Source organism: Aquila chrysaetos, chromosome 15, assembly GCF_900496995.4.
Source record: "Aquila chrysaetos chrysaetos chromosome 15, bAquChr1.4, whole genome shotgun sequence".
Classification (NCBI taxonomy): Eukaryota; Metazoa; Chordata; class Aves; order Accipitriformes; family Accipitridae; genus Aquila; species Aquila chrysaetos.
Genome location: NC_044018.1, coordinates 30,626,632 through 30,640,162, shown reverse-complemented (window position 1 = coordinate 30,640,162; position 13,531 = coordinate 30,626,632). Strand labels below are relative to the sequence as shown.

The following is a 13,531-nucleotide window of genomic DNA, read 5'->3' as shown; positions in this document are numbered from 1 at the left end:
TCACCAGCGCTGGGCGCCGCCGTTGCCCGAGCGCGCGGGGCATTGTGGGAGTGAGGCCGCGCCGAGCCCCGAGCCCGCCGCCGCCGACCGGAGCCACGGCCCTGCCCGTCCGCGCCTGCGCCGCCGCCGCCTAGAGCCGGAGCCGCGCCCCCCCCCCCTCCCCCCGGGAACGCCAGCTGGAGCCGCAGCCGTTCGCCATGTGAGGCCCGCGGGTGGGGAGCGGCGGGGGCGCGCGGCGCGGCCCGGTACGGCCCGGCCCGGCGCGGCGCGGTCCCTTTCCGCCGGCGGACGCTGTTCCCGGGAGCCCGCGCTCGGCGGCGGGAGGCGGGCCGAGGGAACGCGAAGCGTGGCGCGGGTTCCCGCCGGCGCCGGCCCGCGTGGTGACCTTGGTCGGTCCCGCCGCCGCGGCCCCGAGGAACTTCGCACGTTCGGGCGTCCGGCCCGGTGGTGCGGGCGGAGGGGGGGGGGATGGCGGCGGGCCGGGCAGCCCCGGCTTGGCGGCTGAAGTCGCGCCGGGTTTGTCCGTTTCTGCCCCGGTCTAAAGGGAGCGGGGCGCGGATCTGCCGCCCCCGCGCCGGGCTGCGGGTCCCGGGAGTGGGAAACGAACGGGGCCGAGCCGGTCCGGGCTCTTCCCTTGGCGGGTAGGGCCGAGCCTGCGGCCGGTGCGGGGGACTCTCGAAGCGGGGGTATGGAGCTTTGCTCGGTGGTTCGGTCGGCACTGACGTCCACCAAACTGTAGTGGCTAAAACCGCGAAAAATTCCCGGTAGGTAAAGCCTTCCGCTGCCTGTAACGTGCAGATGTGCAAATCTGCTTCTGAGCTTTCACCTCGCCACGTAAAACATGGGTAACGGTGAAGAGATGCCACTTCAAAGCACGTGCGGGTGCAGGAGCACCCCTCAGAAAACCTCCCCGCTGCCGTCCTCGGGGTGCCACGGGGGGAGAGGGCAGAGCCGGGCGCTGAGCCTGCCCTCGGCCACGCTGCCTCGTGGGAGGTGAGCCGCTGCTGGAAGGGGAGAGGAGCCGAATGGCTGAATTTCTTCTCTGAGTGCGGCTCGCGTGGCCTTCTGTGTATCCTGAGTGGAAACCTGCGCTCCGAGGTGCCTTGACACTGCTGGAGTGCTCATGCCATGCTGGGGAGTCCTAATTAGCTGGCTTCGTTGTAATTCTATTGAGGCTGCCTTAGTGACCCAAAACTGGTATATGCTGTTTGTAATAGAGCTCCAGTCGACATGAGGGTTCTCTAGCCGTGCAAATGGAAGAGGAGCTGAACTTTGCAGCGTGATGCTTTTAAGAGCGAAATCTGGCTGTTAGGGAAGAGGCGCGCTGCCCCTGACACTGATGGCAGCGTTGCCTGCTGACAGTCTGGATTTCCACATGTTTGGCTTAAATGACTGAAGGTGGAGGGGGTAGCGTTTTTCTGAGGTTTTCGTTTGTCAGAAAGGCTGGTCTGCCACAGGTACTGAGGAAAGCTTGTAGGACTGCTTCATCTTCATGTGACTGAAAGCGAGAAGGATGTAATAAAGCTGGGAGTTTTTCGTTTAATGTCTGTAGAATACATCATCTTGAAACTACAGTGCTACTACATCCCACTTACAATTGTCTATCTTCATAGTCTGAAACTAGGGTTTTTTTAAATTAAAAAGAGTGCCTTTCCAGGGTATATAAATGAAAGCAAAATTAGTTATGTAAAACAGATCTGTCACTGCTGTCTGGGGGTGAAAATCTTGTTCAGCAGATGACTTTTGCAGTGTCCTCAAACTGTAGGAATTGTCAGGATACCTTCCAGGAAACAAAGGCGGGCTTCCAGTAGATGCAGTCTACAGAGTGGACGAGGAAGCACAAGGACAGGTTTGGAAACTTCTTGAGTCGTGCTGAGCCACAGACAGTAAGACTTGAGATTCAGCTCGTGAGTACAGCATGTAAGAAGCTGCTGTGTTGCTTGTGGTTAAGCTGGAGACCAGGGCATCTGCGCCCGAACTGTGGCTCCTGGCGTTGTGGGCAACCCACTGCAGAGCCCCCATGGATTTGACAGAGCAGTGAGGTCTCTTGCGTGAAGCTGAGCATGCACATCGCCCATCAGTGGGAAACTGCTGCCGTGAAGCTTCTAGAACCTGTTCTACAGTACCATTGCCACGATTATCTTCTGAATGTGATGACTGGAAGAGGCAGTCAGATGCAGATGCGTGGTGGCCGTGGCCGTTTAGGAAGTCACCAAAATGCACGGGTGGCAGCAAGCGTAGATTGGATGGAAGAAATTCTTGCTGAATGTGGAATGTGGGCAACTTGTTCCCTGGGCTGTGTGCTGCTCTAAGTCTGCTGTGGTTTATTGCTATGTGGGATATAGCATGTTTAAATTAAGTTCTCTGTTTCAGAGAAATCTAAATCCCATTAGGACGTGGGGACCGTACGTAACCAAAGCACATACTCAGGTTGGTGCTGTTGGCACAAGGCTGGGGTCACCTGGGATTAGTTTGGTTGAGCAAGAAGGAAGAAACATTAGGCTCTCCGTGTAACAAGTGACTACGCTTATAAGTCCTGGCAGTGTTTCTCAGTGTCTGAAAGAAAATAGAAGATTTTCTGTGGGTGTAGGGGAACCATCTCTCTGAAGTGCTCTGAGCACGTGCACGCCTTACCATTGGCTTCTGCGTGTGCGGTTGTCGCCTAGGAATCTCCGCGTAGGCAGGCAACGCAAATTAGCTGCAACTTCCGTCTCATCTGTAACTTTAGTTAGCAGTTCCAACGTATCCTGCATTACTGGTTTGAATGGTGAGTCCTGACTAAAGCACTTCACAGATGGCCAAAGGAAGGCTTACATTCTACCTTTGGGAGGATGAGAGATTTGAAAAAACAGGTGAAAAGAGAGAGAGAGGTAACTCCAGCATAGCTTTAATTACAGTAGGCATGTTCAGGGTGGTAAGTACTAAATATGTGGGGAGGCAGCATATGTTTAGTGTTAGAAATGTGAATTAAGTTCTAGTAAATTTTCTTTGGTCTCTTTCATTCCTCTCTGGAGCTCGGATGCATGCAAGTTTCCTTCAGTTCCAGGACAGTTCAGTAAGATTTTTTCGAAGTGCTGTGAACAGGCTGTTGGTGCCTCAAACCCCCTGATCTTGGCAAAGATACTGAGGTCATGGCCAAACCAAAGCTACAAGACTGAGGAATGCGTGCAGCTCCCTGGGAAGGCTGGAGATATCTCCATTGACATTGAAAATGTTTACGAAGTGTTAACGCTATTCAGCCGGAGCCCCTGCATCATCATGGGCAGGGACACTGAGATTTCTGTTCTGATAACAGTGCATTTGAGTGATATACCAAGTTCCATGCAGTGGGATTCCTGTCTTCCAGCAGCATGAGAAATGGCTGCTGTGCAGTTCTGAAATGCAGAGAGACACAGAGGGAACAGAGCAGGTCGTTTCTCATCCTTTTTTTTTTTTCCTCTGAGAGTCTTTCAGTCCCTATTAGAAAAGGGAACTTGTGTCCAATAAGGAATTAAAAATACCATAGTAAGAAAATTGCTACTCTGCTATTGCTGTACTTTACCTGAATAAGTAGATGCTTTAGCCTGAAAAATGCTGCTAAAAGGGAAAGTGTTAGGTTTTCACCCGGTGGGAGAGTATCTTGCTTGAAATGAAAGGTTGCATTCAGAAACCACTTGTTTTTTATGCTCTTGGAAGTTAAATGCTCCATTACTGGCCTCTGATCAGACATTTTCTGCACTTGTAACGGGTGCTAATGCTGGAAGAGGCAGTCGTGGCCACTTCTGCTGCTGTACTGGCCTTTCCTTGAGCTGGCGCCAGTGTTTGTACAGCTGAATTGCAAAGTACTGGTAGTGCTGATGGAGCTCAAAGCTGGCTGGTCTGGATTTCAGCCAGGCCTGGGCTGGGTCCTGATTCAGATCGTCCTGCAGGTACATGGGTAGGGGGAGCAGGATAGGAATAAGCCATGGGGCAAGGGAGCAGGGTTTCTTTGGGGGGATGGTGCAGCTCTCAGCAAGTAACTTTACTAAATGTGTCATGGTTCGATACTAAGTATTGAATCAATTGATGATCAGGTGAGTCAAAATCTGTTCTGAAAGCTTAGCAGTGCTCACCTTAATAAACATTCTGAAAAGTTAATTATTCTTTTGTCAGGTTACTGTGCTGTAATTCTTAGAGTGCAGTACTGAGACCAAATGTCCACTCCTCGGTGTGTGAAGTGGAAGCCACTCTGTCACATGCAGATAGGAACATTAGCTTTTTTTGTGTCCTCGTGTGCTTTAGCTTCCTGTAGTCAGTGTAGTCGCAACAGATATGGTAAGTGACCATTCAGCTCAGAGCATTTAACTTCAGTCCAACTTGCAGGTAGGTCTTCAAGGTCTTCTCTGCAGGGGCATTAGCTACGAAATCCCAGTTTTGACCTTGCACCTCTGGAAGATAGCCGAAGTGTGAGAAGCACCCGTGGTCTTCTGTGCCTTAGGAACAGCCGCTCTTGCTGGGTGGCTGTTTGCTTTCTCCTGGAATGCAGACGTTCAGTTGTGGGCTTGGCCTGCGTTGCCAGGAGAATAACTGAAAGCGGAGGGGGGGCGGGTATGGCCGTGGCCGAAGTGTGCCAAGCCGGGATTGCTTTCACCAGCTGATCAAGTATGGCTGCACTTAAGCATTGCAGGTGAGTTCTCACTGTAGAGCTGGAAATGCACAAGAGTTGGTCAGGAGCCCTGCAGCGTTTTCTGGTGCCCTGGACAGGCTGTTGCTTGTTGTGGTGTTTGTGGAAAGCCAGAAGGATACCAAAGAGTGTGAGAGGTAAAGTCTGTGTATGTCGAAGGTTGTAGCAAGAAGTCAGAACAGTGATTCTTCAGCCCTCGTACCTCTACTGACTTCAGCTGGGTCTTACTCATAGCAAATTTGTTGAAGTCCATTTTTTTAGTAGTATCAGTGTCCAAAAAAGTGGGCTTTTCAGTGGTTGTGCTTGGGGTTTTAACTCTTTGGGTGAAAAAAAGCATAATGAAGTCTGCCTGCGTAGCAGTTAGATGTGACTGAAATCTTGCCATCATCTGTAGTAGCTCATCTTGAAAGTTTGTCATCATTTTGATTTGCTGTAACATTTCGGTCTCAGAGGTTTTGATAGCTTCTTCAAGGAACATCAGCATGAGCTTTTGGGGGGTGTTACACACCGAATGCATTGTATCTCTTTATTCTTCAAAACTGTTTTCAGCCTTAAGCATCTTTTCAAGATGATTGATAATAAGCTAGTAATGCAGCTTTTAAGAACAGGAAGTCTTTCAGTTGAGCTTCTTGAAATGCAATTGAAAAAAAAAAAATCAAACTGCTCAAGTTGTGTATCAGGAGAAACACAAGGAAGGCCAGTGTTAAGTTTATTGGCAGCATGGAAGGGCGAGTTTTAAAATTTTTTTTTTTTTCAATATTGATGAAAGATATACAAAACTTGATTTGAACTTCTCTTAAATGGTCTGTTCACAGGCAGCCTGCTTCTGCGAAGTGGTACGACCGAAGGGACTATGTCTTTATTGAATTTTGCGTGGAAGACAGTAAAGATGTTAATGTAAATTTTGAAAAATCCAAGCTTACATTCAGGTAAGTACCTTGGGCCTTCCCTAAGCTGAAAGGCATGGGGTGATATCTAAAGGCTATGCTGATACTGATTAGATGACATTTTTCTTAAAAGTAGTGAGTTCTGTTAATGAAGCATATTTGTTCTATAAGGTGTTTTGTGCTAAACACAAACATTTTTTTTCTCTTAACAGTTGTCTTGGAGGAAGTGATAACTTCAAACATTTAAATGAAATTGACCTTTTTAATAATATTGATCCAAATGTAAGTATCCTTTTGACTCTCCTCTTACTGTATTCTTAGTGCTGTATCCTGAAAAGTACTGTCCATTCTTTAGGCTGCTTCCAGTATGGTGGGCAAATTGTTCCTTAGACTGTAAGAGCAAACCATGAAAGCATCTCTGGACAGTGTTTTTCAGGACAAAGAATAAGCTGATAGCTTAAGACAAATTAGTTTAATAGAAGCGGTTCCTGATGAAGTTTGTGATGATTATACTAACAGATACTTACTCTTTGCTTTTTCAGGAATCAAAGCATAAAAGAACAGACAGATCTATCTTGTGTTGTTTACGAAAAGGAGAATCTGGTCAGGCATGGCCAAGGTTAACAAAAGAGAGGGCAAAGGTGGGTTTGGGCTCTGTGATGGCCAGGGCAGCAGTGCCTGCTGCCTCCCCTGGTTTTTAATTTTGTTTAATATTTGGGTCATGTTTAAATTATGTAGCAGTTAATGGGTCACTTAACTGTGCTTCTGATCAGAATGGCACTTCTTATTAACCTTCCTTTTCTAACAGTAACAGCTTGTTACTCGCTTGTCCTTAAATAACTTCTTGTGTTGATGTGCAGCTCAACTGGCTCAGTGTGGACTTCAACAACTGGAAAGACTGGGAAGATGATTCAGATGAAGACATGTCCAATTTTGATCGCTTTTCTGAGGTATGGGAAGATGAGTACCTGGAGGCTTGGGTTTCCTTCCAGGCCATGTGTAGGCATGCAAGGACTGACAGCTGTAGGAAGAGTAGTCTTCCTTGGTGTTCCTCCTCGTGGTGCCGTCCTGGCCGCTGGTTTTGGTGCAGTCTCTGCTGGTTTGCTGAGGCACAGCTGTTGCTGGCTTTAACCTGAGCTGCAGGCTGTTGGCATGGCAGTGAGATGACCAGTTTGTCTTTGCTGTCAGATATGAAAGGAATGTATGTCCCATTGTAGATGCCGGCACTAACTCAGTGCACTGGTTGGTTTGCAAGGCAATTAAGTTGAATTTTTTTTGCATGCTCCTTATAATTTCCACATAGGTGCAGCTGATTTGTCAAAACTACTGGTGGCTGTTGGTTGTTAACAATTTCAAGTTATTTTTAGATTTTTACCGTGCTCCCCAAGTTCAGGTAGCGAGCGTGGTTGGCTTCACCCTGTAACGTGGCTATTATCTCTCTGGAACAGATGATGAACAACATGGGCGGAGATGACGACGTAGACTTGCCAGAAGTAGATGGGGCAGATGATGTAAGTACTTTGTTTGCAGTAAATATGTGCAGGGCTGGCTCAGCGCCCTGCACATCTGTTGCTGCTTGCTGAAGTCAAACTTGCATTCCTTCTTCAGCACTGTTAAAAGCTTAAATAGCACCAAACTTTATCTGGACAAATGATGTCACCTGGCAAAGTCATCTTCCTCCCCTCCAGCAGTGGTGCAGAGGGCAGTGGTGTTGATGCTTGCAGTGCCCTGAGAGCTTGGTGTCATCTACCTCCACAGTGGCCGCTGGTTATTGGGGGTCTGTAGGCTGTAGCCAGTGAGGCCAAACTAAGCATGTCCTGTGGAACCTGGAGTTCCTCAAAATACCAGCTCTGATGGAAAGCATGCTGGATACTAGACTTTGGAAGTGGCAGCTCATCTGCTGGGTTGGTGGTAGAGGGGAAAAAGTGCATTCAAGTGCAGTCTGCTCCAGTTAATGTTTCTTCTTCTTTCCAGGACTCACCAGACAGCGATGATGAAAGTAAGTTGGCATTCTCGTTTGTTTCTGTGCGCTGTGCAGCAGTGTGAGTGCTTGCTGAATGCTCCTAGCTGAGTGAGAGCCCTGAGCAGAGCCAGCAGATGTTCTGTCCTGTCAGTCTCGCTGAGCCCAGGCTGCAAGCTAATGCCAGTGCCTTGCCTGAGTGGTGTGAGACAGTATAATCCGGTGAAAGCCTTTCCACACAAGCATGAAATACCAGTTTGACCTTCCCAGCCAGCTGTAGTCCTGGGGAGGCTTTGGCTTTGAGCAGCAGGCATGCGCATGGGGCATCCATGTCGGTGGTGCTGGCTCTGCTCGATTAACTCCTGTGCACAGCCAGTGCTGCGAGCACGGATCTTCCTTGCGAAGAACCAGGTTGAGGTCAGAGGCCTTGAACTGCCCTGTGCCCTTTTTGGTTGAGGGCTGGGTCTTCTTGCTGGTGTCCCTTGTGGTACAGTTGGGTTCCTGCTTTTTAAAAAATAAACAAACAAAACCAACCTACTAATGCTCTTCTCTTTCTCTCCAGAAATGCCAGATCTGGAGTAAGGAAAACTGTCGTCTTCAGGGTTTGGGGAAAGAACTTCATCACAACATTTCATAATTGAGATAAGAATTCCTGAGTTGATAGCCCTAAAGGGAGATCCTGCATCCTTTAACCCATTTTCAGTCCATTTTAAATGGCTTCACTGATGGTAGGTGTGTACCATTGCACGGGGCGGTCCTAAGCCATGAGAGGCAATAACGTTATGCATGAACCGTTTTCCAGACTTCCAAAAAAAAAAAACAAAACCCAATTGAGGTGTAGGCAATCGATATAGAACAGTCGCAATAAAGTTTACAGAGCCTCCTTGCCTCGTAGCAGATGTAATTACAATGGGAGAATCCTGAATTCACACCAAGTGGTAAATGAGCATTTTTTTCCCCTCCGCGGCCTGAAATTGTACGTTTGTACCGGGAACAAAACTGGCTGTAACACGGATGTTGTCAGTGGCTCGCCAGATTCAGCAGGCAATGTGCAGTACCTCTGTGGTGTCTTCAGGTCTGTTCCACTAAAGTTTGTATTGAAAAGGAAACAAAATTCTCCTCGTTTGGTGTTTAATGCCGAGCCGCATGCCCCGGCCTGGGGTGGGGGGCTGGAGCCCATCCCCTGGTACCGTTTGACCCTAAAGCTTTACACCTCCTCCTCTGGGGTGCGAGCGGCTGTACGTTGTTGCTTGTCAAGCTGTATGTTTAGACCAAACCGTATTTGCACTGTGGGTGTGGGAGCGAGTGATGGATGTTGGGCGTGCGCGGGCGGCTTCGAACCGGGCTGAAAAACCTCAATTTATGTTCAGAGCAGCGGGGATTTTTTTAATGTCTGCATTCTTTCTAATAAACTGTTGAAGACTCCCTGGCTTTCCTCCTGCCTGGCCCCCGCCTTCACCCACCCGTGCCTGGGGCGGGCCTCTCGCCCGTGGGTGGGTGCCTGGGGGGAAACGGGACACGGGGCCGGCCCGGTGCTTGGGGGGGGGGGCGCCGGGCAGTGCTGTGAGCCCGGGAGACGGCGGCGTTGGCCGCGGGGGGGGGGGGGGGAGGCCGGCGGGCGGCGTGGCCCGGGCCCGCGGTCACGGCGCCTGCCCCAAGGACAAACGCGGAACACGTGCGCCGCTGCTTCCGGCGCCTCGTCGGTCGGGTCCCGCCCCTTCCCGACAATCTCGCCCTATGAATTCGTGACGTTCCTTGACGGATAGACCTGCGGCCAAATCACGAGGAGTTGGAAAGCGAGCGCCCGGACAAGTCCGGCCAACGGGAGAGCGAACGCGGACGGTGCGGCTCAGGGCGGCGGCCAATGGGCGCGCGCGGCGGCGGGTGACGTGCACGGCAGGCCCGCCCCGCGGGGGCCGTGTGGGGCGGGCGGGGCGCGGGGCTCAGTCGGCGCCGCCATGTTGGGGCTCGCGGGTCGCTGCTCGGCCGCCGCCGCCGCCGTCCGGCCTCTGCTGCGCCGCGGGGCCGGGCCGGGCCGCGACCTCCTGCCGCTGCTCCTCAGCCGCGGGGCCGGCCCGGCCGCTGCCGCCGGGGCGCGTGAGTGCGGGGCGGCCGCGGGGTCACCTTGGGGCCTGCGGGGGCGAGGAGCGCGGGGGGGCCCCGTTAGCGGGGTGGGCCCCGTTAGCGGGGTGGGCCGGGCCGGGCCGGGCCGGGCTGGACTGGGCTACGTGGTCAGGGCGAGGGGATGGGCCGCGCCACCGGGGCGTGGAGGGGAGCAGCGGTGCTTGGGCGCATGGCGGGGGAATCTGGGGGTGCCGGGGGTCCTGGGTGCACCGGGGAGGTGCCGGGGTGTTGGGCACATCACAGGGGAGCCCCAGCTCCGCACCCCCGAGGCACCTGGGAGACCGGAGCTGCCCCTTTCCCTGCCGACCTTGATTCGTCCCTCTTTCCCCCCCCCCTCCCCCTGCAGGACGGGACTATGCAGCCCAGCCAGCCCCCGCCGCCAAGGCCGGCTTGACCACCGGCCGCATCGTGGCCGTCATCGGTGCGGTGGTGGACGTGCAGTTCGATGAGGGGCTGCCCCCCATCCTCAACGCCCTCGAGGTGCAGGGCAGGGAGACCCGGCTGGTGCTGGAGGTGGCTCAGCACCTGGGTGAGCATCTGCGGCAGGAGGGCTGCAGGCGGTGGGAGGGGGTCCTCCTGTGATGATGTGTCTTGATGACTTTCGTTCTCCTGAGCTTGCTGAAGCTATGGATTTCAATCTGAGGAGGAGGAAAATGACTGCTGGAGGGCTCTAGCCTGCAGGGCTGCAGTCTGAATGTGGCCTGGGCTCGGTTTTTCTCTGTACTATTTTGTTCTTGGGTCCTGCTGCTCCTCTTGGTCCTCCTCCCAGCAGATTGTTCCCTTGACAGGGCCTGGGGAAGCCACCGGCAGCTGTCCCCAGGGTCAGCTCGAGGACGCTGCTGTGATGCTGTCCTTGGGCTTTGGCAGGGGAGAACACCGTGCGCACAATCGCCATGGATGGGACAGAAGGCCTGGTGAGAGGACAGAAGGTGCTGGACTCTGGCGCACCCATCCGCATCCCCGTCGGCCCCGAGACCCTGGGCAGGATCATGAATGTCATCGGGGAACCCATCGACGAGAGGGGCCCCATCACCACAAAACAGTGAGTGATGCTATGGGCCAGGAGCCAATGTCATGTGGGGTTTGGGGGTGGGGGCATGGGTTCTGGAGTAGCAGACACGTGAGTGAACAGGGATGCGGCACGTTCCTGCCATGGTCCTGTTCTCCTGGGTCGTGAGCAGGGACTGCACTTGCGCGGTCTCCTGCCAGCACCCTGACTGAGGGTCTCGCTTCAGCTGCTCAGCTCCGTTTCTCTCCGCCTTCTGTTGCAGGTTTGCTGCTATCCATGCCGAAGCCCCCGAGTTTGTGGAGATGAGTGTTGAACAGGAGATCCTGGTGACAGGGATCAAGGTGGTGGACCTGCTGGCTCCCTATGCCAAGGGCGGCAAGATCGGTACATTGCCTGCAGAGGAAGGGTGGGTGTCTGGGGAGGGGGGCACCCTGCCAGCCCCGCTGAGGCTTGGGACCGGTCTGTCTGCAGCAGTTTCCTTCACTGATGAGTAACTATTTGACTTTCGTTCTTCTGAGCTTTCTGAAGCAACATTTATTGATCTGAGGAGGAAAGAGGTGAAGGGAGACACCGGAGGCAGCCAGATCAGCTTAGGGTTGAGCAGGACTCCTGTTCCCTCCTAGGTTTGTTTGGAGGTGCTGGTGTCGGCAAGACAGTGCTGATCATGGAGCTGATCAACAACGTGGCGAAAGCCCATGGCGGTTATTCAGTGTTTGCTGGTGTGGGGGAGCGAACCCGTGAGGGCAACGACTTGTACCATGAGATGATCGAGTCTGGGGTCATCAACCTGAAAGACGCCACTTCCAAGGTGCGCTGGGTCTCCCAAGGGGGCTGGGTGAGGTCCTGGCAGCGCCAGCAGCAGAGCCATGCCGTACTGACACCTGGGTCTGGCCTGCAGGTCGCCCTGGTCTATGGGCAGATGAACGAGCCCCCGGGCGCCCGCGCCAGAGTGGCTCTGACAGGGTTGACGGTGGCCGAGTACTTCAGGGACCAGGAGGGTCAGGACGTGCTGCTCTTCATCGACAACATCTTCCGCTTCACGCAGGCTGGCTCAGAGGTCTGTGCTCGGCCCGGGGCCGCTGGCGTGGTGGCTCCTGGGGCTGAGCGCGGTGGTGGCCAGGCTGCGCTCTGCAGGGGACGCCTGGCCCCCACCTTGCGCAACCTCTCACGGGCTCTGTTCCCTCCCAGGTGTCGGCCTTGCTGGGGAGAATCCCCTCTGCCGTGGGCTACCAGCCCACGCTGGCCACCGACATGGGCACCATGCAGGAGAGGATCACCACCACGCGCAAGGGCTCCATCACTTCGGTGCAGGTGAGGGCAGGGCTGGCCCCGCCGCGCCGGGGAAGCCGCAGCGCCCGCCTCGGGCCCACCGTCCCCTCCTGCCTCCCCAGGCCATCTACGTGCCAGCCGACGACTTGACCGACCCTGCCCCCGCCACCACCTTCGCCCATTTGGACGCCACCACCGTCCTGTCCCGCGCCATCGCCGAGCTGGGCATCTACCCGGCCGTGGACCCGCTGGACTCCACCTCCCGCATCATGGACCCCAACATTGTGGGCCCTGAGCACTACGACGTGGCCCGGGGCGTGCAGAAGATTCTGCAGGTGAGGGGGCCGGGGCAGCCCCCCACGGGGATGCTGGGGCTAGGGGCGCAAAGCCCAGCACTGGCTGCTCACCCCCGTCTCTCCCCGCAGGACTACAAGTCCCTGCAGGACATCATTGCCATCCTGGGCATGGACGAGCTCTCTGAAGAGGACAAGCTGACAGTGGCCCGGGCTCGCAAGATCCAACGTTTCTTGTCGCAGCCCTTCCAGGTGGCCGAGGTCTTCACCGGCCACATGGGCAAGCTGGTGCCACTGAAGGAGACCATCAAGGGCTTCAAGCAGATCCTGGCAGGTAAGATGGCCCCTGTGGGGGGCCCCGGGCTGGGCGCAGGGGAAGCCGGGGACCCAGGGGAGCCTGGGCTGGGCTTGGCAACCCCGCTCTCCTCCCTGACATAGCATCTCCCCCCAGGTGAATACGACCACCTCCCGGAGCAGGCCTTCTACATGGTGGGGCCCATCGAGGAGGCGGTGGCCAAGGCGGAGAAGCTGGCCGAAGAGCATGCATGAGGAGAGCCCCCCCCGGCCCCTGTGCTGCCCCCTGTCCTGGCTCCACCTGGGGCCGGAACCCCAGTATTTAACGTTTCCAATAAAACACCGCTGAAAACAGCCCAGGGCCCTGTGTGCGCTGCGGCTCCTGTTCTGGGGGGGGGCAGGGGTCCTGTGAGCCCCCCCCCTGCCTGTGGGCTGGGGAGGCTGGGCTCCCACCGGCCCCCCCCCCCCCCCCTGGCTCCCCTCCACTGTGGGGTGGGGGTGCAGCAGGCCGGGCACGGCGAGGGGCTGTGCTGGGGTCTGGGCTCAGCTGCTGCCGGCAGTGCAGGGACCGTCGGTCCTGGGGGTCCCCAGGAGTTGGGAGCGATCCCCCTTTGCATGCCACAGGCTGCTGGGGGGCGAACGCTGTTCCCGTTGTCTGTCTGTCGTCGTCCCGTCCGTCCCCCCCCCCCCCCCCCCCCCCCCCGGTTCCGGCTCCACCATTTTGCAGCACAAAGAGGTGCCCCGGGGCTGGCTGCGGCCCCGGCCCCGGCAGCTGCGGCTTTGTCCGCGGCGTCCCGGGGGGCCTTGTCGGCCCGGCCCTGCCCTCCTCGGTGCGGGGCTGCGGACCCGGCCCCGGCCGCGCCCCGGGGGCACCAAGACACCGCCCCCCCCCCCCCCGCCGTGGGGCTGGGCCGAACCCCTACACCGGGGGCTTACGGGCGGAGCTGGGGGGGCGGGTCTGTCCCCCCAAGGGCTGCAGCCGGGGGGGGGGTGAGCGTGGCGCGTCCCCGGTGCGGGGGTGCCCCCAGCTACCTTTTCCTCCCCGGCCGCCAT

At 55.6% G+C, this 13,531-nt stretch overlaps 2 protein-coding genes and 2 non-coding genes across 5 annotated transcripts; all 4 read left to right on the top strand.

The window, feature by feature from the left end:
* Nucleotides 1–8,914, top strand: PTGES3 (prostaglandin E synthase 3). 2 transcript variants are annotated; one of them, XM_030038025.2, is made up of 8 exons: nt 1–199; nt 5,458–5,571; nt 5,742–5,811; nt 6,072–6,170; nt 6,390–6,479; nt 6,978–7,040; nt 7,504–7,528; nt 8,052–8,914. In XM_030038025.2, coding segments are annotated over exons 1-8 (483 nt in total). In that variant the 5' UTR covers nt 1–197; the 3' UTR covers nt 8,072–8,914. The 2 variants fall into 2 exon arrangements, with proteins under 2 accessions (XP_029893885.1, XP_040984667.1); XM_041128733.1 differs by lacking the exon at nt 1–199 and adding an exon at nt 789–4,645.
* Nucleotides 8,915–9,415: 501 nt separating this feature from the next.
* ATP5F1B (ATP synthase F1 subunit beta) lies at nt 9,416–12,832 on the top strand. The gene is made up of 10 exons (XM_030038008.2): nt 9,416–9,586; nt 9,960–10,142; nt 10,481–10,655; nt 10,885–11,006; nt 11,246–11,430; nt 11,521–11,679; nt 11,811–11,933; nt 12,014–12,226; nt 12,317–12,518; nt 12,636–12,832. Exons 1-10 carry the CDS (start codon nt 9,448–9,450, stop codon nt 12,731–12,733), a joined length of 1,599 nt encoding a protein of 532 aa, XP_029893868.1. The 5' UTR covers nt 9,416–9,447; the 3' UTR covers nt 12,734–12,832.
* Nucleotides 10,186–10,260, top strand: LOC115351427. The gene has a single exon (XR_003926805.1). It is a non-coding gene; the product is annotated as a small nucleolar RNA SNORD59 (small nucleolar RNA).
* LOC115351426 lies at nt 11,100–11,173 on the top strand. The gene has a single exon (XR_003926804.1). It is a non-coding gene; the product is annotated as a small nucleolar RNA SNORD59 (small nucleolar RNA).
* Nucleotides 12,833–13,531: the final 699 nt, after the last annotated feature.